The sequence below is a fragment of the Sminthopsis crassicaudata genome, chromosome 1 (genome assembly GCF_048593235.1).
Source record: "Sminthopsis crassicaudata isolate SCR6 chromosome 1, ASM4859323v1, whole genome shotgun sequence".
Lineage (NCBI taxonomy): Eukaryota > Metazoa > Chordata > Mammalia > Dasyuromorphia > Dasyuridae > Sminthopsis > Sminthopsis crassicaudata.
Window position 1 is genome coordinate 399,241,315 of NC_133617.1, and position 27,774 is coordinate 399,269,088.

The following is a 27,774-nucleotide window of genomic DNA, read 5'->3' on the forward strand; positions in this document are numbered from 1 at the left end:
TTTTAGTTATAGTGTTGTTGTACCCAGCTCCCCTGACCCCAGCTGGGGTTTTCCTGGCCTTCTCCAGCTCGTTTTACCGACGAGGAAGCTGCGGCACACGGGGTTAAATGGTCTGCGGGGGTCGCACAGTAAGAAGTGCCTGAGGCCGCACTCAGGACGAAGAATCTTGCCGACTGCCGGGCTCCAGCCACTGCGCCACCCAAGCTGCCGGGGAACTTGACAAAGCTACTGCCAACCTAGTTAATGGCAGAATTAGGACTTGAGCCTTTTTCCCTGGATATGGGTCAAGTGCTTTTGCTCCACAACACAATACCTTCCTCTGTTTTACAGAAAGAACAACTGAGGTTCCTAACATATACGCTTGCCTAAAATCACCAGTCTAGTGACAAAGCTGGAGTTCAAAACTAGATCAGCTGGCACATAGCCCCAGATATATTTGGGGAGGGAGAATGGCTAGTGAGGGGCTGAATGATTTTCTCCTCTAAAGAGAAGGATTTGATGCTCCTTTCCTGCTCCAATTTCCTGGGGAAAAACAATCCCTCTCCTTCCCATCCACATCTCCACACATAAAAGACCAGTCACCCACCACCTGGCCTGGGTGGAAGATGAGGCTCCTAACCACCACCAGCCCACCTTAGGGCAGAAAGTCAGCAGGAGGCAAAGGCTCTAAAAAACAAAGTACAAACTTTATTTTGTATCTTTACAAAGGCACAGTGGCCTTGGTTTTTTTTTTTCCCCATTTCTTAACAAAATATAATAGCTTCTCCCCGAACACAAAGACCTCAAAATTGTAAAAAACAACAACAGACAAAACCAAGAAAGGAAGGAAGGAAAGAAGGAAGAGGGAGAGAAAGAAAGAAAAAAGAAAGAAAAGGACAGAGACAGCTGTGGCTGGAGGAGGGGGTAAACCTAGGGGGAAAGGTTGAGGGGGGTAAAGAATAACACCTAATCCTAGTGCTGAGCCAGGTGGAAAGGGAGGAGGGGGCATGAGAAAACCCCAAACTAAGAAGCAACATACACACCCCACCCCCACCCAGGCCCCCAAACAGCCCCAGCCCAGCCAGACCCACAGCCCCCAAATCCATTTAAGTGCTTAAAGGGGAAAGAGGAAAAAACAAGAGGGAGGGAGGAGGAAGAAGAAGGGGGAGAGAGAAAAGAGGGGAACCAGTGGTGGACTGGAGGGGATAGTCACTGTGCCAGGGCTGGCTTCTAAGAGGAGGGAAGAAATATCTTGGCATACTTTTCCCCCTTTAAAATTAAATGCAAGTTGGTTTGGTGGAGAGGATCCAGAGAGGTCCCTGACTTCTTCCCCAGCCTCTTTTAGCCTGCCCTGGCCCCCCGATACCACCTAGGTTCCAGCTCTGTCCTCCACCCTTCCCCAGCCTCCTCCAAAGTTGGGTGTGTTGGCTTTGTTAAAGAATTACAGTATTGAAAAGAGGTCATAAAAGAGACCCAAATGACATTGTAATTTTGTAAAAATCTCGAGTGTTTCTCCCCACTATTGCCCTTGCCCCCTTGCCCCCCTGAGGGTGGGGGAAGAGGAGGGCTATGGGGGGGGTCAGGGGAGATCCCCATCCCCTGCTGGGTCCTCCTTGCTCTGGTCCATAGCATCACTGTCGGAGGCCTCTGAGTCTGAAGCTGTGTCAGAGGCAGGGGCTCCCGGGCAGGCCCGGACTGGTGGCTTCACAATCACTGCCCGCCGCTGCTCTTCTTGTTCCTGTTCCTCCTGCTCTTGTGTTCCCTCGATGTGCTGAATTGCCTAAGAAGAGGTGGGGGGGTAAGAGCAAGGACACTTCTCAGGCCTCTGTTCATGAGCTCCCTAGGCCCATGATCCCACTTCCAAAAAAGACCAGCCTTAAAAGATCTTCCCAAACCCTCCCTTCTCCTCTAAATTTCTCACTAGGATACCAAGGCCTCTCCACTTTGGTCAATCTTGACGGGATATACCTAGCAACAGGTCAGGGCAAAGGTGGCCACTGTGTCCCCTCCTGGCCATATATTCAACCATCCCACCCTCCTCACCCCCATGCCTACAACACAGTTAAATGGGCCTTCAGCAAAACTGACAGGTAAGACCTAACTCACTATAGAGAAGTTGGATGGGATTTAGAAAACAATGAAGTTGGTTTAAAAAGTACTTTTACTTATCTGAGGAAGTTTTGTTAACAGACTAGGCTAGCTATTTTTCGAAGGAAAGTTTTCAGTTGTTTTTTTTAAAACCTCACTCCCTATTAACTCAATAAAGGTTATTTGGTTTTTTGGTTTTTTTTTTAATTTTATAATTATACATTTTTTTGACAGTATATATGCATGAGTAATTTTTATTTTTTATAACATTATCCCTTGTATTCATTTTTCCAAATTATCCCCTCCCTCCCTCTACTCCCTCCCCTAGATGACAGGCAATCCCATACATTTTACATGTGTTACAATATAACCTAGATACAATATATGTGTGTAAATCCAATTTTCTTGTTGCAAATCTTTCAGATTTTCTCATATCACTCCCAAAGTTTAAGCAACTATGTAATGAAAACCCGAATCTCTGATCAGTCTGAGCCAGCGAGAGATCAAGCTTTTTCTGATAGCAGAGCACATATGATGCCAGCCCACTTCCTGTGGCCCTGTGGCCCACCAGATAACCAGGAGTGAGAAAGCAGAAAAAGCACTTTCTTATATATATAAGGCCCCAGATGACCAGGCCCAGAAATCAAAGGGACCCTAAAGTAACCCCAACAGTGTTAAGTCAGCATGGATACACTCTGTTCTCACCTCCTCGAGGCCAGGAGCTGGCTAGGATCAGATCTCTCAGCTCTCCCCCCAACCTCCCCAGCATTTTCAAACTCTGTTTGACTCCTCAATAAATGGCTTTGTATACATCCACTATCTCTGATCTTCCCAACAGATTTCTAAGACACATAAATATTATTCACACTTTACTGATGAGGAAGCGCAGAGCAATATCACACTAGTAAAAATGGAGATTTAATTTTCTTCCCCCAACCAAATTTACAGACCCTGTGGACCCCTGTTAGGTATCTCTCTCTCTACCTCACTCTTCCTAAAATGACAGCTTCCTCACAAGTCTCTCAGAGCACATCTTGTCCCTCCTTTCTTTACCTGTACGATGGTATCCAGGTTTTGCCGGGATGTGGAGACTGAGTTGATGACTGATGAAGGGCCCATGGTGACTACGTTGACATGGTGGGAGGGTGGGGGTTGAGGAGCAGGCACAATCACTGTAGGGTGGTGGGTGGGAGCTGGTGGAGGCCCGTGATGGGGCAGGAGCTGCAGAACAGAGAAGACAAGAATTGGCCTTAAGACACAGGTTCTGTCCCCCACCAGGGATTATTTCCCCTTCCTTTGTTCCTGACATGCAGTCATACACAAAATCCTGCCAACTCTTCCTACAAAAATCTCTCACATCCATAAATATTTTCCATTATGAACTGCTCATGCCCCTAATCTAAATACTTTTTATATCATTTCTGGCCACCTAATTGATCTGATCATTCTGAGAACTGGAACATACTAAGAACTGGAAAGTAAAATTCAAACTCCTTCCTTAGCCTGACATTCAAGGCACTCCAAAATTTGTCCACCTTCTCTGGTAAGCCTTTGACAGCACCAGTCCCCTGCACCTACCCCTGACATTCTAAGATGTTCTCCTCACTGTTTCTACAATCAGATATGCTGATTACCATTTCTATGCTTTCGATCCATGGTGTATCCCTACCAGACAGAAATCCCTTCTCTGGGACTCTCCAAATTCTAATCATCTCAAAAAAGCCCAAAGCCTTCATGAAGCTTTCTCTGAACTCTTATGACCTATAAATCTAGCCTTTAAGTGGCTCCTATCCATCAAGTATAAAGGCCTCTTTTTAAGAGAAAAAAAATGAGGAACCCAACCCCACCTGAAAGTGACTGTCTTACTGGCTGAAAAAGGAAAATGATAACATATTTATATAAAGTGTTTTAAGTTGCAAAAAGCACTTTCTTCACAATGCTATGAGATAAGTAGTATCATTACTGCCCCAATTCTGTGGATGAGGAAAAATGAGGCTCTAAGAGGTTAATGGCTTATCTATAGCTAGTAAATGTTTCAAGTGGGATTACAGCCAAATTTTCCTGTCCCCATATCCAGCACTCTTCCCACTGCCTCTCAATATATACAATGACAATATGACAGCTCACAAATCCCCTTTAACAATCCCACAACCCCCAAGGGGTCCATAATCCATAGGTTGGGAACCACTGGTCTACACCACTACTAAATTAGGCCATTACAAACTGCCTTAACTTGCTCTATAATTCTTGCATGTATGAATGCCCTGTATATATCCCAAAAGCCCTGTAAATCCTTTAAGGGTACCTTTTCATCTCACTAACAAAACCATCAATACAGAGCAGAGTTTGTAAGAGGCATCAGTAACGGCTCCCTGACTGCCAGACAGAAGCACAGGCCAGAATCAATGCAGAAAAGGACTAGATCATCTGGTCCAAACTTCTCAATATATAGAGAGGAGATACTTGAGGCCTAGAATGGAAATGACTTGGAAGCCAGGGCGCTTAACTTCTAGCCACAGATTTCTCCACTCTGCCAGGGCCTCTCTCTCCACAGCTGGCCAAACTTCCAAAGCTACTCTTGCCTGGTCAGGACAGTGACAATGACACAGACATATACACACCAGCAGACAAGTGGAGGCACCTTCCACACTCACCTGTGTGCGGAGCTGCTGTTGCTGCTGCTCACGCTCCAGCTTTTCTTGGTGCAGCAATCTCACCTGCTCCTGTTGTTGCTGTAGTTGGACTTGCTGGGCAATCACCTTCAGCTTCTCAGGGTACATGTGAGCCTCCAGAGAACGTACCTGTGGGTAGGGCTGGCTCAGGAGACTAGGCTTGGGATTTTTCCTACCCCATCACCAGCTTGAGATCAAAGGTCTAAGGGAATAGCCCTCTCCCTGAAACCCCCTGAAGGCCAAAGTTCATCTACCCTCAAACTCCAGAATATAGAATGCTATAACTGAAAAGGACTTAGAACATAGCATGGCAGAGCTAAAAAAGTCCCCAGAACAGACACCTTAGAATGTCGGAGGTAGGAGAGACCTTAGAACAATAGAACATTTAAGAGCTAGAAGAGACATGGAACATAATACAAAGAATGCTCAAAATGGAAGGGACTGTGGAACATAGGCGATAGAGCTTTAAGGGTACCCTCAGAAGATAGAATATAGACTATCAAAGCTGGGAGAGACCTTAGAAGTCATTCAGTCCTGCCCCTTCATAATACAAGTAAGGAAACTGAGGCCCAAGAACACACAGGTAATCTATATGACTTCAGTCAGATGCTCTTCACTAATTCATAGCTATCTTGGGGACAGTCAGATTTTGAAATGTCCCAAGCACGCTGCACAAAGTAGACAGACTAATGCTTTTTAAGTGTGAGAAGGTTGACTGCCTTTGAATAGATGGCAGCTAACCAGGGAACTGTGCCTTACCCAGCACTTAGTAGGAAAACTAACCAAAGCTTACTTAAAGCTCTGCCCACCATATTAAGGGGAATAACATCCTAAGAAGGGAACCCCTTGTCACCAGACCACAAGATAGAAAGGGGGATTGGATCCCTTCACCACCACCAGGGGGCATAAAAGGTCTACACTAGGAGGTTAGTAAACCCAGGTGGGAGCCCAGTGCTGCCCATGCCCTCCCAACTCACCTGCTCCTCCAGCATCATTCGGACTGAACGCTCCTTGTCCAGCTGCTGCCTCAATTCGATCATCTCTCGTCTCAGGTCTTCAGCCTTCTCATCCTCCCAGATGTCTGGCGAGCCAATGCCCTCGTCCTTATCCTCTGCCCTCCGCCGTTTGGGAGATGAGCCACTCAATTCCTGGGCACCCCGAGGGGGAGGAGGAGGGAGTCAGTGGCCAATGCATCCCACCCAGGGAAGGATATATGGCTGGTCCGGAGCCCCGTGGGAAGGGCTGGAGAAAGACACGCCAGCCCCCATCCAAGCTGGGGACAATCAATGTATTGGCAGTCAAATGCAGGTGACCCTGATGCTAAGCAAACCCACTACATGAAAATCCAACTTGTCCTACACACTTTTCACCATATGATTCCTTAAATAGCTAGCTCCCCTAGTAGAACAGTATGGTATCATAAAAAGAAGGCTGGTGGAGGATTTAGGAGAATTGGATTCTAATCCCAGATCAGCAAATAACAATGACCTCAGTACTGGAGGTAGCTAGGTGGCTCAGTGACTAGATCACTAGGCCTGAATTCAAATATAGCCTCAGACATGTACTAGTTGAGTGATACTGAGTAGGTCACTTAACCCGTTTGCTTTAATCCTCTGGAGAAGGAAATGACAAAATCATCCTAGTATTTTTATTTTTTAACTAAGAAAAAACCCATGGATGGTATGGTCCTTGAGGTTATGAAAAGTTGGACACAAAAGTTTAACAATTGATCCTAGAATTCTAGCTGTAGAGGTAAAACGAGCCTTAGGAATCACCTAAACTAAACTTAATTTTTTTGTAAAATAATGAAAAAAGACCCATCCCTCCTTTTCCATGTTCCCACACACACACCTTATTTTTCCTACATCAAAACAAACAGTATCTTCAATAATTCTTGATCTTGGAAAGATCTTGGAAAGAGATCTACCTAACGCAATATAGTAGCAATATTTACAAAAATCCTATTTATACAACTTCATGGGAATATAGCTCTCAGAGATAAAACAATTGAGGCACTCAATATCCCACCTCTTCCCCACAACCACATCTACACACCCAGATCCAGGTCTCTTATTTACATAGCCATTTGGGCTGTGCTTCTCACTTGGGCCCTGCTTCAGAGGACTCAGCATGCAGGGAGTTTGTAAGAGACAGGAGAATGGGTCAAGCTTAAGCTTCACCTTCTTCAGAAAATCTCCTGAATCTTCCACTCTAACTTTATCTTCCCCTTCTCTGATCAGCCTCAACTCAATCCACTTAAATGAGTTGATCAAGTGCTTCAGATACGAACCACTTCCCTGGGACTGCTGCTTTCCCTAACTTCAACAGAAGCTTCATGAGGGAGAAAACTGAGACCCAGGAAAAAAAAGAAGGGACAAAGTGACTTATATCAGAGTCAAAAAAAAAACAAAACAAAAAGCCCCAATCTCCTGACTTCCAGGTGAATCCCCCTAGCTTGTTGATCAACTTTTATCTCCCTGACCAAATTTGGTCCCAACTAACCAGGGCACATACTCTGTTATATGAAAAGCAACTCCTTTGCTGTCCAGTTATGGGCAGGCTGACCTGCCAGCCAAGTGTAATGTATACCTCCTTCTGAGGTGTTCCCAAACCAGTAGTAATTGTGCCCTTATAAAGTAGTACCATCCAGGATGCATTCGGCCAATGAAAGATGGTGACACATCCAGAAGAAATATTCCCATTATTCAGGAACATAGTGGATGAACCAGCAAGGATTTGAGGTGGAAGTCATGTGCCCAAAGTGCATCCTTACCTGGATGAAGCGTTTGAGTTGTGTGTTCTGTTGTAAGAGCCTTGTTTTTTCCTGCTCCAGGGAAAAGATGTATTCTGCTGTCTGTTGAAGAATGGCTGCCTGCCAAGAAAGGAGAAAGAAGAGGGTACAAAAGGTCAGAATTTCCATCCTATCCTGGCCAAAATCAATCCCCAAGTATTGATTAAGCCTTTACTGAGGTCAGGCACTGTGCTGAGCACTGGGGAGCCAGAGTGAGCACACTCAAAGAGACTGTATTCAAATGGGGAAAAGGTCACACAAATAAATTGGTACAAACAAGATCTATTCAGTCAATGGAAAGTGGCTTTGGGGAGCTCCTCAGCTATTTACCCCTTTTAGTCCCACGAGTTCCCAGGAACCAAGACCCATTACAACAAACTGTGCTTCTTACTTTGGGATTTAGAGTGTCATTTCACAGCATCATAAGATTTAATGTTTAGTAAAAATGAGGGATACTCTCTAGTTCAAATCTAAACCCACTCTTTTTTTTCCCCCCTGAGGCAGTTGGGGTTAAATGACTTGCCCAGGATCCCACAGCTAGGAAATGTTAAGTGTCTGAATCCAGATTTGAACTTGGGTCCTCCTGAATTCAGGGCTGGTGCTCTATCCACTGCACCTCCAAACCCATTCTTTTACAAATTAGGGAATTTTGAAAAAGGAAAGTTGAACTGCCCTTGTTGTCTCCTGCCCACCCAGGGGTGTGTGCGCAAGCACACACTCGCATACACACACACACACACACACACACACACACACACACACACACACACACACACTCTTGTTCATACTGTCTCTGCTATCTAAAATACTTCTCCTTTCCTCCCTTTCCCTTGGAATCCTAAGACTTTAAAGACCAAGTTCATCTTGCTTCCTCCAGGCCATCATCATTACTCACCCCTGGTCTTCCTTCTTACTAAACTACTATGGCCTTCCTGCCTTTATAAACATTTTCTAGGGGAGAGGCTGAGTCTCATATTTATTCCTTACCATGTCATCATGCACAGGGCTGAGCAGACAGTAAGTGAATAAAACATTATGAGTGCTGAAAACCCATTTGCTTGCCCTCCATTCATTAAAGAGGTGGGGGACTACAAGGGCCTAATACTATTAATGTTATCAGATATTACCCCTATATTGATTAAGTGGTTTTTACTGAACTTCTTTTTTTCTCTTGCTTCTTAAAATCTTTGTTACAGGGGGATGATTTGCCAACAAGAGATTGGGGAGTTCTGGAAACAGATGTGAGATAAAAACAAAAGGCATCAATAAAAAAAATTTTTTTTTTTAAACATAAGAAAACCCATTTGCTGGTCATGCAGACTGAACAATTTTAACAAGCTAAGAAATTAACTACCTGTTATGGGCAACACACTGTGCAAGGTGCTATAGATTATAAAGACATTGAGAGCTATCCTGCTATCAAGAAGCTTATAGTTTAACAGAAAAGAATCATAAAGATCAGATAATGGCAACAAAAAGTTTTCATTATCACCTCCCTTCTCCCTGTTCCTTCTCTTCCTTGTCCAAAGGAAAAAAAAAAAAAAAAAAAAAAAAAAGAGGACTAGCCAATCAGACTTGAAAAGAAGAATTTCATTTTGAAAAACATTTGACAAAACTGGCATTGGTTCCCCTTCATTTCTGGGCACATTTCAATGATAAGGGGCTCAGGCTGTGAAACAGTCACTTCAAGAATCTCTCTTTCTTATTCCTCCTCTCCCAGGCTGGCTCCTACTCACCTTGCTGAGTTTCTCTCCATCTGTGTGTGGGATGAGGGTTTTCAGGGATTGGAACCCCGCATTAATGCTCTGCATTCGCCTTCTCTCATTGCTGTTGGCAATCTCCCGACGTATCCGACGCTCCTGGTCCCTCTGGGTTTCTGGGGTCAATGGAATGTTGGCCAGGCTATAAGGGGAAAGAAGTCCATATGTCAATTAGCAAGAGACCTTCCAGGGGGAAGGAGAGAGGGAATTAAACTGATGCATCTCCTTTAGCATCCCCATCTCTATCAGGCCTCCTTGAAGAGCTCTCCTCCCCCTTTTCCTTACAATTTCCATGGAAAAGGAGGGAAGGGCTAAGAGAAGAACACAAAATCCCACTTCCTGTCACTAATACGTTCCAGAGATATAAACATAAACCCATCATCCATCTCCATCTGACACCGAGGCAAGACAGCCACGCTGACCCAGTGCCCACTTCTACTTCTGATATGTCCTTGATCCAAAGAAGACTCAAACCCAGAAGTTCTGGCCAAAACTCTTAAGTCATTTACAACATCAGACACCTAGAAGGATTGGGTCTCTGAAAAGAGACTGAAAGGCAATTCTGTAAAACTACAATTACTGTCACAGGTTGGAAACTGGTTTCAAAACCCTCTCTGAGTCATCTGGGATTGACTTTTTATGAACCTGTTTTTTTATGTATAGCTTGTACTTCAATCATAGAATTTAAGTAGAAGGAGCCTTAACGATCAATTAGTCCAACACCCACCCTTTCACAGATGAGAAAACAGAGAAGAAAGTGAGCTGAACTACACAAGGAGGCCGCCAAAAGAACACTCTCTCTCCCATGGTTCAAATCTGACTTCTTAGAAATACTAACCATCTGATCTTGGCCAAATGACTTTAACCTGCTGGGGATACATGGGGATACTAGATTAGGACGACTCTGAGGATCATAAATCTATGATATAAGGTCACAAGGTTGAGTCAAGGGGAGGTAGGGACTAAAACTTCAGGATGCTGGTTATTAGATGTATTGATGTAGACACAGGATGTCCCAAAAGTCTTAGTGCAATGAAGTTATTCAAAGCTTTGGACTGCATTGAAACTTTCTGCATACCCAGTATATACCCCTGATTGCTTTGTCCTAAAACATCTTCCTTCCAGCTTCAAAGGAAGGAGGGCCCTCAGTCAAGAATCTGGGGACTTAGTAATCCAGCCAATGTTCCCCTAAGTCTTTCATGGTTCTATATATTTTCCTTAAATCCGCTCTTTCCAGAATAAAACTTGTTCTTGTTAAATAAAGTCTTGTTCTACGCCTAGTTAGCCCACCCCCACATCCACTCCTTCCTTCCCAACTACCTCATATCATTCAATTATTCCAGAACAGCAGTCACTCTCCTCCTCAAAGGGGATTTCCTCTCTGCTCTAACTCCAGGGAACCCACTGTATCATCTCAGAGTCATATCTTGCTGTACCCCCAGAAGTGGCTGTACCAGCTTAGTGTAGGACAGGACCCCCAGTATTCTTTGGGGTTCTCCTCACAGTTAAAGAATAGACAGACAGCAGAGCCTAATGGGGAAGAAAGACAATAAGACTTTGGGTGAAGGAGGAGAATGTTGGTCATTAAGAAGCTGGGGGATAGGAGGAATAGAAGAGAAAATTTAACAAGCAAAGGGGACAGATGGACAGAAAGAGTCTGCGTAACGAATGCCACCACTCCCAAGGGGCCTGTGTGTGTGGCCTAGAATGAGAAGTATCCCCCCCTAGTTCCCCTTTTGGGTCCTTTCCCCCCCCCTTCTCCCCTAAAATAATGGCTTCCAGATGCTGGGATCCCAGCAGAGGCCAGCTGGCCCCACCCAAAACCACAGCTCCTGCCTGCTTCCTGCCAAGCCCCCTCCCTAGGCGACCTGCCCCAGGGACAGGAGAGTGGGCCCCAGTTCCCCTCTTTTCTCACAGTATCCTCCCTCAAACCTTGAGCCAGGAGAATCTTGTTGCCTCCAATCCCATCCCTGGGAAATTCTATTGAATAAAAAGAGGCTGGGGGGGAAAACAGATCCTAAGAAATCCTCAAAGGAGACAAATCTAACCCTAAAGTCATTTTCTCCATTAAAGAGCCCTCAGGAATTATCACTTACCTCCTCACATATACAATAATAAGAAACCCAACATAGTTCTTTGACTCAGCATGGATTTTAAAAAAGGATCATCCCTGGCTCCTTTCCCCATTCCAATTCAGAAAGAAAAAAAAAAAAAAAAAAGAAAGAAAGAAAAAGAGAGAAGGGGGGACTTATCACCAAAACCCAGGAAACAAATACAACATCTAAAATAGTTTGCTCCTGTGGCAAAGAAGGAAAAACTGATGATAACATTCAAAAAGTACCAGATGCACCATTATCTCATTTGGTGACTTCAGCCAGTACAGTTTTGGTTTTCCTCTACTGTCAAATGAGAATAATCATCCTTACTTACCCTTTATTAATAATCTCCCTCCTAAATGACCTTATGTGTGTATATTATATTTGCTAACTCTGTCTACGTATATATATATATATATTATACACACATACATACATATGTTATTTTTGCATCTTTATTGCTTCCCCCATCACAACATAAACATCTTGTAAATAGAAATTGTTTATCTGATGATTATAACTGAAAATAACAAGTTTACAGAGTGTTTTAAAGTTTGCAAAATACTTTGCATACATACATTACATGATTTGAGCCTCCACACAAATTCTGTAAACTAGGTACTACAGAAATCCCTATTTTGTCGATGAAGGAAACTGAAGTTCAAAATGGTTCAGTAATTTATCCATGGTCACACTAAGCTACTAAACATAAGAAGAAGGATTCTAATAATTCTAATATAACACACTGTCCACTGTTTATAATCCCAGGAAAGGAGTCAACATTAACAAGTTTCAAGCTACTTCTCACCCAATAAAAGCACATACAATCACACATAAAGAGATATGCTCAGCTCGCTCTCTCCTCATTGAAGATACTGTACCACAGATATCATAGAAAATGACAAGATGAGTTTCCTTCTAGGGCCAGACAACTAAACAGTCTGTTTACCCCAAAAAGTTGGAAGTTAAATCTTGACCTCAGATATAATTCTAGAACAAGGTAGTCCTCCTCCAAGGAAGACAGGATCAGGTCCAAATTTTCTAGACACAGGACATCAGAACCAGAAGGAACACCAACTCATTCATTTTGCAAATGAGGAAAAGGAACTCTAGATGATGAGCAACTTGATTTTCATTTCTATCTTTGTAGTCCCAGAGACCAGCACATAGCAAGTAATAAAACATATGCTTGTTAAATGAATGAATGAACATTGATTTAGATTTGCTGAACTGAATTCCCCAAGGGCACATAATAAATCAGTGGTATTGTTGGTACCACTGGGTTTGTAATCGTGTCTCTCCTGTTTCCCAGTCCACTTCACCATAAACGAATATTTTGTCTTAATGGGGAGGAGAGGGAGAGAGAGAGAGAGACAGAGAGAGAGAGAGACAGAGAGACAGAGAGACAGAGACAGAGACAGAGACAGGGGGGGCGGGGCGCTTTTGATGGGAAGGCCATAAAATGGGAAGCTATGGAGACTTGACCAAAGTCAGTCATAAGATGACAGTTAGAAGCACAATGACCTGAATGGATGAAAAGCAATGGATTTTGGAGTCAGAAGGCCTGGATTCAAATCTACCTCTCTCTAGTTGTATTACTTTAGGCAACCCTCCCCTCTCCAAGCCTCAGGGAAATCATCAGTTGGATCCGTTGTAGATCTTTCCTTCCAGCTCCAAATTCTTTGTTCCAAAGACTCTTCAGGGTGTCAGCCCCACCCCCCACTCCTTTCAGGAATAAACTACAATCTCAAAACAAATCTTGGCCCTTCAACTACCAATAGCTGAGATTAGGATACGTTTTCTAAGGACTCCTAAGGCAGGAGAGTAATATGGAATAGACCTAAACTTTGGCAGCCTCTGAGATCATTTGATAGTAGGAAGTCAACACCTTAAGAGGATAGTTTTGGGAAAGGTCAAAGCCCAGACAGCCTGAACATCAGAGCAGAGCAAACAGCAGGGCCAGGGAGGTCAGGGGCAAGAAAAACTCTCCTTGATTCACAATTAGCATGTTCCTTATCCCCAGAAGTCCAGATACTTCCTTCGCCTGGGTTCTAGTACAAGCTCCATTACATTTTAGGGACTGTTTCCCCAAGTGAGAAGTGGGAAGAATGATAGCAAGTACTCTGAAAATCATAAAGCTGACAAGATATGTTGTAAAGAAACCTGGCCTCAGATTTGAATCTCTGGCATTTACTGGCAAAGGGAGGGGACTGATCTTTTTTTTTTTTAGTTCTAAATCCAAATCAAGAGGACCTGAGTTCAAATTCCACTCCTATTGCTTACTACCTTACTTGACATTGAGCAGATTAGTTCTCATCTTGGGACTTCAGTTTCAAAGGAAAAGCATTCTGGAACCCTTAAACCCTGGAACTCCTGTATAAATGTAGGTTGTGATTATTTTCAGATCCATTCTCTCCCTGATCCTTCTAAAACTGCCAGGAAGGCAACAGTTGGGGTTGGGATTATTCCCTCCATTTAATAGATGAAAAAGCTGAGGGGGGAGGAGGGGAAGAGTCAAACAATCTATCCAAGACCAACAAATGAACTTGAAAAAGAAGGACCTTTTTGCAAGCCCAGTACTTAGCACAATTCTGGGCACAAACATAGTAACAGCTTAGAAAATATTTTTTGACCAATAATTTGCCCTTCAGTCCCAAATGATTTTTCTAAAGCTAGGTATGTAACACCTATCTTGACCCCTTAATTCTGGGTCCTTCAAAGCCCACAGATAACAAGGAGGAGCTAGTGTGATCTGTGGCTATTCCCAAATTTCTTCCCCTCAGAAAAGGGCCAGGACCAACCTCAAAGCTTCTTAATTTTTATTGGTCATCAGGAAAAAGATCTTAGGACAGTTTTGAAATCACAATAACCTCAATCTTGGGAGAGGGTAGGGGAACAGGTTTCCCTGGAATCACATCAAAATTTAGAAAACAAGATAGAAGACCAGCAATGATTCCCATCTTAGGAGCTACTGTGATTTGCTCCATTCAAATCCCCTTTTACCCCTACACTTTTCTACCACTTCTGCTCTCACGCTATTTCCCTATCATTTCTCAGCCAGGCTTAGTAGAAACACTGAATTGGAGCTAAGAGAGCTAGCTCAAAGCTAAGCTCTGCACTTTATAAACTGTGACTGGATAAGTGACCTCCTTTCTCACGGGAAGTAGTGGATCAAACATCAGACTCCAAAAGCCAGAAGACCCAATCCTCAGGTGCTCACATTATCAATGTAACTATGAGGCAATTCACTGAATGTCTCTTACCTCTCAGTTTCACACTCAGGTTTTAAATAAGCCAGATATCGGAGGGAAGGGGGAAGAGGAGAGAACATCCTTCTATTCAGTCCAATATGATACTTAACACCAAAGCTCCATCAAGACCAATTTAATTTTTCTTTGATGATTCATAAGGCACTTGAGGACTTTACTTTGCCCAGGGAGGTCAACATTGTGAGCAACAATTATCATAGTCCTTTAAATGGACCAGAATACTGCTTACTATACAGAATACCAGATAGTAGTTTGAAGCACAGTGCCAAAAAAAAGCTACCTTTAGAACCAACATTAAATCTGTGTAGAAACATATTCCTTGGAGGTCTTTTTGTTTTAAGGTTGAGGAGAAGGTAGAGGGTGCTATGGAAACACAGTGAGGAGTCCTTGTACCTGCTTGGTGAGATGTACCTCTAAGGAAATGATACAATAGGAACTGTGGTCAGTTTCCCCAGACCTAAGTTCTTAACAAAACGAAAGGTGTGGTATAGTGGATAGTGCTTGATTCCATTGAGAAAAGAGTCTGCTTCTGATGTAACTTCTCTAATCAGTGGTCCTCAAACTTTTTAAATAGGGGGCCAGTTCACTGTCCCTCAGACTGTTGGAGGGCCAGATTATAGTAAAAGCAAAAGCTCACTCTCTGTCTCTGCCCCTCAGCCCATTTGCCAAAACCTGGCAGGCCACATAAACGGCTGCATCTGGCCTGCAGGCTGTAGTTTGAGAACCCCTGCTCTAAGTCATTCAACTTTTCTGAGTCTTTATTTTCACATCTGCAAAATAAGGATAATAACATATTTAGTACCTTATTTTACAAGTACTAAATGTATTATTATCCTTATTTTACAAGATTGCTTGGGAGACTCAAGAGACATAAGGTACAAAAAGTCCTCTGTCAGACTTTAAAGTGTGACAGAAACAGAGGATAGTATATTGGAGACAGCTTCAGGGAGCCAAATTAAAATCTTTCAGTATAAGCATTTACACCTCAAAAATTGGCAAACCCTAAATCAGGGCTTGATTTATTGTTTTATTAATTGTCTAGACTTAAGAAAGTGATAAAGAATGTTAATAATGAAGATTAAAGTTGAAGTGTTGGAGAGAGCCAACTGTTAAACATTTACCAGCACATCCCTGGATATAAATGTCAGTTAATAGCATCTTTCCGTCTGATTAATCACAATAATCCTAAGAGGCAGATGGTGTATTATTCCCCATTTTATAAATGAGGAAACCAAGGCTCGGGAGAGGCCACATTCACAAAAGAAATCCAGATATTTTGATTTCACAAGTGTCTTCAAACACCAAGCCTTATTTATTTATTTGTTTTGCTGAGGCAGATGGAGTTAAGTGACTTCCCCAGGGTCACACAGCTAGGAAGTGTGAAGTATCTGAGACCAGATTTGAACTCAGGTCCTCCTGAGTTCAGAGCTGGTGCTCTATCCATGTGCTACCTAGCTGCCCCCAAGTCTTTTTTTTTTTTTTTTTAAACACCAATTCTTTGAAAATCAATCAATCCACAAGCATTTATTAAAGATTTACTAAGTAGGCACTATATTAATGCTGAAAATAGAAACTGATGGTGGGCAATATGTACTCCACTGAGTAAATATTAATTTACTCAATTGTAAAATGGGGACAAATCTTGCCCTACCTATAGCACAGGACTGTGGTGTGGCTCAAATGAAGAAAAACATTATACATGCATTTTGCCAATTGCAAATCATCATACAATACAAAGGATTATAATTATTTAGCAGATCCTTAGAGTGTAGGAGTAACTAGATACCAAAACTTGAGACACAAGATTAATACTTTTCAGCTTAATCACAAAAGACTTAATTTCTACTCTTCTTACACTATGCAACAGCTTTGAAACTCTTCTCTTCCAGGTCATTTCCTTAGGTGCTAGTAGTGTCAGAAGCTTGAAGACCCAAGGGCAATGTGGAAGCTTCTAAATTTTAGCTTCACCAATACTTCATCTTATATAGGATGTTACATCCAAAGGTTCTGTCTCAGCTCCTAAATTTATATTTGGGATCACAGAATTAGTCCAAATCTTTAGCAGGATGAAGTGAGATAACTATAATGTAAAACACTTTGCAAAAACAAGTGCTATCTAAATGCTGGATTTATTACTTTACAGAAGAGAATATATAAGGCCTAAGGAAGTTATGTTACTTGCTCCAAAACACATACAGTTAAGTAAATAGTATCCATATCCAAGGAGTCTCAGAACATGACTCATATCAACCTGAATCCAAAAAAAAAAAAAAAATTTCACTTATTGTGTATGTGGATATGGGAAAAATCAGATATATTTTGAACCTAATCCCTTTCATCAAATGAGAGCAGCATAAGCTGGAAATGTATTGGAATAGGAAAACTCAATGCTATTTATTTTGTAATTTTTCAAAGGTTAATCTGAGCAATTCATATTCAGAGTTGATTCTAGTACCCAATAAGGAGCAACCCAATATTTCCCAGATGAAGGAGATTCTTCTTACTATAATCAAAAACAAAAGAACATTACTGCTAGAAGGGATTTTAAAGACTCATTTCCAAATTCTTCAGCCTGACTTTCAAGACACTTGGGCCCATGACTTAACTTCTGCTTGCCTTAATTTCCTCAACTGTAAAATATGGATAATAAAATTGCATCTACCTCAATGGGTAACATTAGTAACAACATTAGTAAAGTACTTAGCACAATGTGTAACAAATAGTAGATACTTAATATTTATTCCCTTCCTTTTCCAAAACCTTTCCCCATCTAACCACTTAACAATGACTTAAAAAAAAAAAAAAAAAGGCATTTATATAGTACTTCTAAGGTTTACAATTAGTTTTCCATTTATAACTGCCCATGCAAGTGGTAGTATATAAGAATTAACCCTCTTTTGCAGATGAGGAAACTGAGTCTCTGAGGTGGATGGATGACCCCTTCAAATATCATTCAGAGATGAGAGTTGAAACTGAGTATCTGAAACCCAGTCTCCATTCCAAGATGAATGTTTTCCCCACAACCTCACTCTAAACTTCCCCTTAACAGCACTATGGTATTAGAGGCCACATGATATATACTAGAAAGAATACTGAACTTGGAGCCAGCAGAAAACCTAGGTCCACATTTACTAGTTGTGTAGCCACATATTAGTTAGTGTATCTCTGGAGTCTCAATTTTCTAAATCTGTGAAACTGAAATAGCTAAAACATCTATCTCAAAGGGCTGTTGTGAGGACCAAATGAAAAATCATGTACATAAATTCCTTATAAACCTCAAAGCACTACTCCAGCCCTATTATTCCAGAAACACACTTAGCCAATTCCTATACAAAATAAGATTCCCATCATATCCTCTCTACATTTCCAAATCTTACCCTTTCTAGAAATCTTCCTTTAAACTTGGTGTAGTAACCACAGCTCTAGATTAAAAGCAAGAAAATCTGAGTTCTAAAAATCCATTCTGCCCTAAACTCACTGTATATCATCAGGTAAGACATTTTTCCACTTTTGGACTGTTTCCTATAAAATGACAGAAGTGGACTCGATCAGAGGTTCATAATCTGTAGTCCATTACTTAATATTGTAATAACTGCATTTCAATATAATTTTCCTTTACAAACCTTGTTATTTTATGTATTTAAAAGCATGATTTTTGAGAAGGCTTCTTCACCAGACTGCCAAAAGGATCCACAAAACACACAAAAAAAGGGTTAGATAAGACCAATTCTACCTGGACGTGCTTTGTTTCTCTGACCACTACAATCCACTATTTTCTCCCTACAGGTAAGTTTCAGCATACCACCACAATTTCCTTCTGTATTCCAAACCTAGCATCAAAAGTTTTTCCTTGCACCTGCCCTAAATTCTCTTTACTACAGTTCATGCTCATTCCTCCATGTCAAGGACAGACTTTGCACCTGCTTTCACAGGGTACACAGGTTAGACAGACTGGGTTTACATAAATTCAGGGGTATGTTCTGACCCATAGGGCATTGAAATGTAAGAGTCAGGGTCACAAGCTCATACCAGGTGGGCAAACAGCTGTTCTGGATTGGTGTTTCTACCGTATCTCACACTTTCAGAAATCAGTATAGGTACCCCTTATTTTAGATTAGAACAGATACAAATTAAGGAAAGAGAAACAGTTTTAAGAGTACTCGCCAGCACAAACAAGGGTTCCAACAGACCCGTAGAAGCTTCAGACCCTGGATTTCAATTTGGTGAAATGCCCAGGAGCCTCATAGAGAAAGGACTGCCAAGTGGTCAAAACAAAATTCCTGGGAATCCCATTCTCCACATGCTCAGCCCTGGCTGACTGGACAGCAGCTGCCTCCTGGCTGATTCTGCTTCCTTTCCTAAATCTCCCTCCATATTCCTCCTTCCCTATTAGATTGGCTTGGATGCTTGGAATGCCCTCTACTCTAGTTTTATCAATCCATACTTAAATCATTCTTCTGGGACCAACTTAAAACCCCCCTTTTCTTTTCCCCTGAGAAGTATACCCCAACTTTCCCAGACCCTACTGATTATCTTCTTATATCTTTACCCAAGTGTACTCCTGATTTAGTTCCCGAAGCTCAAATAAAATCGATGGCTAGAATTTCAATAGTATTTGATCACTTTACAAAGCACTTCCCTCAATAATCTAGAGAGGCACATAAAAGTCCAAGTTCTCATTTGACATCTAAGGAAGCTGAGAGATGGGTTAAGTGATTTGCCCAAGATCACTAAGTCTGTAGATTAATTGAGTACAGGTCTCCCGACTTTTAATCATCACTCTTTTCGACATATATCATTCTGACTCAGAACTGATATGTTAGACACTAACATATCCCCTTCATTTTAGACTGAGATAAAGATAGTGGGAGAAGAACAAAAAGTCACCTGTCATACAGTATCTTCAGATCTAAATGTTAATCCTATTTTGTAGACAAGTTTTTTGAGGGAAGCCATCCCGCGTTTTAAACTTTGAGACATTTCTTCAAACTTGTGAAGTAGAAAATTCAAAGGTTTCCATCACCATTTCACAGAGAAGGGGGCAGCTAGGCGGTTAAGTACAAAGACTACAGAACCTAGACTCAGAAGACTCATCTTCCTGAGGACAAATTGGCTTAAAACAATATTAGCTGTGTGACCCCGGGAGAGTCAGTCACTGAACCCTGTTGCTTCAGTTTCCTCATCTGTAAAATGAGCTGGAAAATGAAATAGCAAATTATTCTAGCCAAAAAAACACCATGGGGTCACGAAGAATGGAAGAGACTGAACACGGATAAGGAAAGAGGCTCAGAGAGAACTAAAATAGTAGCACCAAGGGCAAACGACTTATTAAGAGGTCTTCTAAAGTCCACATCTACTTCCACTACACTGGGAGGATCTTCTGTCCGTGTCAGTTCTGGGAAAGCTGATCACATGACATTAGCATAGAGACCTCGGGGACCATCTGGTTATAAGCCCTTTATTTTACTTACTGATTGTGATCGACAGAGCCGGACCAACAGCATGAAAGCTAGCGATCCGGACAGTGAGTTTGAAGGGAAGGTCCAAGACAAGAACTGATGAAAGTTCGCTCATTTTCTCTGCTCTCCACGGGAGACCCCCACCCCCATTCCACAGCAATCTTAGTTCCCTAAACAAAAGCTCCTTTGCCTCCGTACCTTTCCACTATCGGACTCCCGAGAGAACCGGGTATGTAGGGTTACACTACAGCTCTGCAAAGGTAAGTTAGTGGGGGTCTGCATGTGCAAGGGCAGAAGAGTCCAGAAAAAAGTCCCCACTGACCATAAGGAAGCGATTTCTTTTAAATCACGTCAGTCAGTTACCTCGCTAAGCCCCAGAGTTTGGGGGGAGTCTGGGTCGGCGGCTCCTAGCCACCTGCCCGGATACATGGCATTTGTGAATCAGGAGGTCTTACTGGGGTAGGCGGGAGAGCTGCCTAACACCCCCAAAACCAGTCGCAGAAAGTTAAGGGCAAACTTCCCCATCCCCACATCAGGCGGGGTAGTTAGGGCCAACCCCACACAAACACAAAGTGCTTGGAAACTAAATTCTTTCACTTTCTGCCCGGGGGTTGGGGGGTTGGCGGACGTGCTGTCTGGGAGTTTGTGGCAGAGACCCACGTGGAAAGGGACAGAACGAAACTGGAGACGGGAAGAGGAAGGTGGCCCCCCGACTGGGATGGGGGTGGGGGAGAGTAGGCCTACCCCGCAACTCGTGGTAAATCTGTCCGTCCGGAGCTCCCCGCCCCTCCCCCTCCCGCGTGGACCATGCTTTGTGCATGGAAAGCGTGGCCAGGGCAGCGCCTACAGCTCCCACAATCCCGCACACGAGGGGCCCGCGAGAACTACATCTCCCAGGAGACGGCGGGCGGAGATCCGCCTACTCCAAGAGGGCTGCAGAGTCACGTCCAGGCCTCGCTGGTAAACAGCGCCCCAGCGCTGGCGAGCCGCCCCCAACGTGCCCAGGGGTCAGCGGTGGCCCCATCCCGGGCGACTCGCTCCAAAAGCGCCCGGCTCCAGAAGCCCCAGACCCACATGCACACACAACAGACACATGCACCCGCACCGCTCGCCCCCCACACACATACCCACACACACACACACACACACACACACACACACACGGAGGGACACCCCCATTCCTACCCGGCTGTTTGCAAACACGCACACTGCCTCCCTCCGTTCCCCACCCCCACCCGACCGGAGCAGCTCGGAGGAGCAGCATGGCTGCATTGTAACCTCCGCTGCCTGCAGCCTGGCCCCGTGCACGCCCCAGCCCCGCAAGCCAGCACCCCGCCGAGTCCCGGCCCTCTTCCCCCTCCCCCCCAGCAAAAAAAAGGGGGAAAAAGAGCCCATCTCAGCGCCAAGCGAGAGCCAGAGTGAAGGGGAGGAGGGAAAGGAAGCCGCGGCGGGAGAGGGGGAGGAGGAGGAAGAGGGGGAGAAAGCGACCAGCATGGCCGGGACTGCTGCAGAACCACGTGGGTCTGTTTGCAATTTACAAACGTCGCGACTCGCTCGCCTGCACCAGACAAAAGTAGCTGGGGCGCGCTCAGGGGCTGCTCGGGGTCCCGGCGCTCTGAGGGAGAAGCCCCTGCGAAGCTCCGCACGCGGTGCAGCAGCCCCTCAGCGCCCGGCGGCGCCTAAGAAAGGAGTCGGGCCGGTGCCATGCCATGCACACACATGCGCCGAGGGCAGGCTGGCCAGGGGTTGCATTAGGAAAGAGAGAGAGAGAGAGAGAGAGAGAGTGGTACACACCTACAGAGCCCTCCTATCACTTCTTTCTCTGTTTTCCTGAAATGTTGCAAAGAGGGCACCTTCTGAGCGGGCACCATGAAATACTCCATAGCGATCGGGCCCCCCCTCCTCTGCAAAAGCCCAGTCCGTGGTCCCGATCCGCAGGAGAATGCAAAATGGAAATCCGAATCAAAGGGCAGCGTCGGAGGTGCTGGCTCTCCCGGTCCCAGATGCTGGCGGCAAGGGGGGGTGGGGGAAGGAGGGAGGGGAAGTCTCTCCGGCCTGCCTCCCGTGCGTGTGTGTGAGTGTGTGTGTATGTGTGTTTGCAGCTGATCAGATGTCTGTTTCAAGGCGGGAAACAGCTGGTGAAAACTCAGCACTCCCCCAGCCTCCTTCCGCGGAGTAAGGAATTGCATGTAAACAAAGGACTATTTGCAGCGCCCCCCCGGGCTGGCGGAGACTGGGGCGAGAGGGGAGCGGAACCCTGGGGATAGCCTTTGGCTAGGGGCCGGCACCACTTCTTTTCCGCCAAGGGGGTGGGGGGGGGTGCGGTGGGCAGGCTGGGAAGGACTGTGTGAATGAAGCAAACTGCCTGAGCTTCATGCGCCACTATGGGTGATGAGGTCCATCAGCTGACAGGTTGGCAAGCATTGCAAAAAAAAAAAAAAAAAAAAAAAAACACCCACCCCAGCAAAAGAGAGAAACGCAGCTCGCCCCCGGCAGTCTTTCCCCGACGCAGCTTTAGGTGCCGGAGGGCTGTGCACCCCCACCCCTCCACGCGGTAAAGAGGGAAGAGGAAGAGAAAGGGGATTAGAGGGGAGAGCTTTGCAGCGAGCAGCAGCAGCTGGAGCGAAGAAGCTAGCTCCTGGGTACGTGGTGTGTTGGGCAGTTTTCCTCTTCTTTTCACATTGCAACTGCACGAAGTCCAGCCCGCTCCGGAGAGCTCCCTCGCAGTGAAGGGGCCCCTGAAAACTTGCGTCACTCAGCCACCACTTCCCACATGTAACTTCGGGGCTTACTTCAGAGGCCGGCTGGTTGTCCCAGCCTGCTGGCTGGCTGGCTCTGCCACCAGAACTCCTCCCCTCCCGCGGCTCTGGGCGCTACCTGCGCCGCCGCTGCTTCTGCGGCTGCTGTCCTGGGAATCCCAGCCTTGCAGCTGGGAGAAAGGAGCTCTCAGCTGGAGAAAGAGACGGTGTGTCTTTGGAATCCGAACCCATCTATAGGGAAGCTGGGCCCTGAGCTAGGCAGAGGAGTGGTCTGGAACTGGGAAGTGAATGGAGGTTGCAGACCAGCAATATCCCTGGCGAGGAGAAAGCTGCCTGATTCATCCCGCTCGAGCAGTCTTATCTCTCACACACACCTCCTGGGTGCCGAGTCCGGCTTCCTTCGGCTGGGGTGGCCGGCCCTTCTTGCGTATTAGCGTTCATTAGGAAGTTCTTAGGAGAGCGAAGACTGAACCAGCCAAGTTAAAGACTAACTCTTATCTCTGTGCGGACCCGTAAAGAGGAGAGGGAGGAAGGAATCCGGTTTGCTCTGTAGTGAGCAATTGAAATTGTCGCCTCTAGTATTTCAACGCTAACTATGTGCTCCATTCAGGAATAATCAATCAAGAGGCATTTATATTAAGTACCTACCTCCCGTGTCCCAAAGCGTTGTATATGTGTTCAAAGCATTGAAGCGCTCTCTACTTTCAATGACCTTACACGCGGAGGGGGAAGACAAGAACATAGAATTTCTGCAGCATACACTACTACGTCCGTATCCCAAAGAAATCATAAAAGAGAGAAAAGGACCCACATGTGCAAAAATGTTTCTAGCAACTCTTTCTTTATGGTAGCAAAGAACTGGAAAACGAGTAGATGCCCATCAATTGGGGAACGGCTAAATAAGTTATAGTATATGAAAATAATAGAATATTATTGTTCTATTTAAAAAAACGAACAGGCTGATTTTAGAAAGGCCTGGAAAGATTTACATGAACGATGCTGAGTGAAACAAGCAGAAGCAGGAAAACACTGGACACACCAACAGCAAGGTAGTGCTATGAACAACTATGACAGACTTGGTTCTTCTCAGTGGTTCAGTGATCCAAGGCAATCCTAATAAATTTTGGATAGAAAACCCCATCTGCATTCAAAGAGAACTATAGAGTGAATAAATCAACACATGCTGGGTTCTATTTTTCTTTTCTATTTTTTTCTCTCCTGGCTGTCCTCTTTTATTCTGATTTTTCCCTCTCAACATGATTCATAAGGAAATGTTTAAAAAATGTATATGTATAACAAAAATATATTTTCCATGTAAATGGGGGAAATAAAATTTTTTAAATTTTCTGTAAAAATGTCTGCAGCATAAATACTAAGATAAATACTTATATAATAAAGTTTGCAGGGGGAAGACATTATTGGGGAAAGACACTAGATGTTGGAAGGCATCAAGAAAGGATTCATACAGATAGGATCTGAGCTGAATTGTTAAAGCTGAGAGGGACTCTGAAAAGGGAATTCCAGGCATGAAGGATGCCAGTACATAGGCACTGAAATGGAAGATGAGAGTGACCAAAGTAAGGAAAATGCCAATTTGGATTACAGAATTCAAGAGGAGGAGTAATGTCTACTGATGGGTTGGGACCAGGTCCATATAGTACCCAGAAACACATCTACTCATCTTTACCTCTATAACTTTAAATGCTGCTGACTCCCCTTTTCATCTCTTAGCCTAAAGTCATTTTCATAACCCCAAATCCACCTCCTTGAAATTTAATATATAGGCTGCACCATTTATTTCACACTTCTGTGAATACTGCTTTAAAACTGATTTCTAGTTCTTCTCCCCTCCTCTCAGTTTAATCTCGCTAAAAAGATTTCAAGTCCCAAGAGGGCAGGGACTGTCCCTATTTCTTGTGTCCCCCTCAATAAGTACTCATTATATAGGACATGCTGAGTACTTCAGAATGTTTATTGAGTTGAAGTCACTGGAGCAAAGTAATTCAGTCTCTCTAAAGCCTTGAAGACTTAGAAACATGTGATGGGCTGAGCATCTGGAGAGCCTTGTCCATTACTTTCATTGAGGAGCAGCAACCTCTCTAATGAAAGTGAAAGAATGGATTGTGGACTGTGATGTTCAAGTTCACACAGTACCCAGTTTTGTCGTAGAGTGTAATGCAGGTGAATAACATAAGTCATAATCCCTATGACAATTGGTAGGGGAGGACAAGAAGAGTCTCCATGGAAATTCCATCCCCACTTTGGTCAGGGTTAAAAAGGCACCTATTCATTGACTTGTGATCGACTTTAGGAAGCTTCACAGATGAGGCAGAATTTTAAAAGCTATTTAAATAAGGGGGAGGGGAGGAATGGGAGAAGAAAGAAAAAGAGAGATAAGCTCCAATTTCCCACAAGCTATGTCCAGACCCAAAATAACCTTGACTTCTCTACCTCAATACTCCTGGCATGTTCCCCATGAGATTAAGAATTTGGTCACTCATTGAATGTAAATTGTTAACACTACTGTCTATCTACCCAGGTTACTTATACCTTCGGAATCTAATACTTAATGTGCAACAAGAAAATGGTATTTATACACATATATTGTATCTAGGTTTTATTGTAACACATGTAAAATGTATGGGGATTACCTGTCATCGGGGGGAGGGAGTGGAGGGAGGGGGAGATAATTTGGAAAAATGAATACAAGGGATAATATTATAAAAAATAATAATAATAAAATAAAATAAATAAAAAATAAAAAAAGAATTTGGTCACTCATCAAAGCTGGGACAAACTTGATTCTAATATCTTCCTTTCTGTTTCAGAAGGTGATCCTTCTTATCTCTTTCTCTCTGATATTCTTCCCTTTTTTTTTTTTTTTTTTTTTTTGAGGCTGGGGTTAAGTGACTTGCCCAGGGTCACACAGCTAGGAAGTGTTAAGTGTCTGAATCACATTTGAACTTGGGTCCTCCTGAATTCAGGGCTGGTGCTCTATCCACTTCGCCACCTAGCTGCCCCATATTCTTCCCTTTTAAGAACAGCACTTAAGAACAAAATCAACACAACACTGGAGAATATGAAAAAAATGTATAAGACCTCATGGAGTTCATGGTCTCATTGATCTGTCAGGATACTCAGTAAGCAGGTTAACGATAATAATAGTACATGGTTAAGTGCCAGATAGGTGCTATAAGTTCATCAATCAATCAGTAAACATTTATTTAGCACCTACTACATGCTATATATTGTGCTAAGAGATCCTCAAAGAAAGATCAGACAGTACACAGGAAGAAGTGGGAGTCTTGAATTAGGCCTTAATTGAAAGGTAAGATTTGGTGGGTAGAAGAGAGAGGGAAGGTACTTTAGACAGGAAGAATTATTTCTTCACATTGTCCTATCCTATTCCTTTTTTAGGTATCTTTACAGCCCCCTACTTAATCTAAGTGCTTTGTCATTTGTTACCTAGACAATTGCAACTTCATTCTCCCTAGATACACCTTCTCTAGGCTCTTTGTAACAATATTGCTGGACCAACTCCTCCTCCCACCAGACACCCACCCTGAAAGCCCTAATTTGGCTTTAAAAACAACTACAACAATGTAAATGGAAAGAACAACTATCAAAAAATTGAAGGTAAATGTTGCAAAATGACAAAGAACAAATATGGCCCCAATTAAGAGATATGAGAAGATACCTTCATACACCCCACATACACACTTTTTACAGAGGTGAGAGAGGTCCACAGTGAAATACTGCAAATAGTTTTAGATTTTTTTTTGATGTATTGATAGTTTATGCTGGGGTTTTTTCCTCCTTTTTTTTTTTTTTTTTTTAATGTTCTCTTTTTATAAATGGCTTTCTGATTCAGTGGATGCCCATCACTTCCATGGAAGTGACTAAATAAGTTATGGTATATGAATGTAACAGAATAAGAAACGATTATCAGGCTGATTTCTGAAAGACCTGGAGAAACTTATATGAACTGATGCTAAGTGAAATGAATAGAACTAAGGAATCTTGTACAGTAACAACGAGATTATGATCAACTGTGATGGACTTGGTGATTCATCTCAGTTCCTTGTGATGGAAAGAGCCATCTGCCTCCAGCTATTATTATTTTTAAAAAATAAATAAAAGTAGAGGTCATCTATTCCCCAAAATATTGCTTTTTGAAGGGGAAAGAAAGTGGGATGGAGAGGGATGTAAAAAACATGTAAAAAGGAAGAATATCAACCAAAATTTATTTTTAAAAAATTCTAAAATAGTGACCTACATTATTTCTTAAATGTATGTGAATGGTAAACTTACAAATGAATTATTTTCATATTGAATAGGGGAAATTATTTTTTGAAGGCCAAGGAATAGAAGGACTAAAAAAGTTAGGAATCTCATTCTAAATATGGAGTGGAACTATATAGAGGAAGAAGAACTGGTTTTAGGTTCAAATTACCTAATTTCAAACCTTAACTCTATTATTAACCATCTTCCTATACTATATCTCAATTTCCTCATCTGTAAAATTAGGAGGAATCTGACTATTTGAAATTTACATTGGAGGGATGAGTAGAACACAACATGTAAACAGAATTTGAGAATAGAGAATTTCCTACGATGTGAGTCTTGAAAGAAGATATTCTTTTTTTTAATAGTATTTTATTTTTCCAAATATATGCAAAGATAGTTTTCAACATTTACATTTGCAAAATCTCATGTTTCAAAATTTTCTCCCTCCCTTCCCCCCTTCCCACTCCCCACGACAGCAAGCAATTTGATATGGGTTCAACATATGCAATTCTTCTACATATATTTCCATGTTTGTCATGCTGTAAAAGAAAAATCAAATCAAGAGGGGAAAAACTATTAAAAAGAAAAAACAAACAACAAAAAGGTGAAAATAT

General features: G+C 43.2%; 1 protein-coding gene across 1 annotated transcript; it reads right to left on the reverse strand.

The window, feature by feature from the left end:
- Positions 1–665: 665 nt before the first annotated feature.
- Positions 666–22,327, reverse strand: TFAP4 (transcription factor AP-4). The gene is made up of 7 exons (XM_074280007.1): positions 21,909–22,327; positions 9,267–9,432; positions 7,513–7,611; positions 5,717–5,887; positions 4,722–4,868; positions 3,121–3,288; positions 666–1,759 (listed from the first exon to the last, which is right to left on the reverse strand). Exons 1-7 carry the CDS (start codon positions 22,301–22,303, stop codon positions 1,559–1,561), a joined length of 1,347 nt encoding a protein of 448 aa, XP_074136108.1. The 5' UTR covers positions 22,304–22,327; the 3' UTR covers positions 666–1,558.
- Between the last annotated feature and the right edge of the window lie 5,447 nt (positions 22,328–27,774).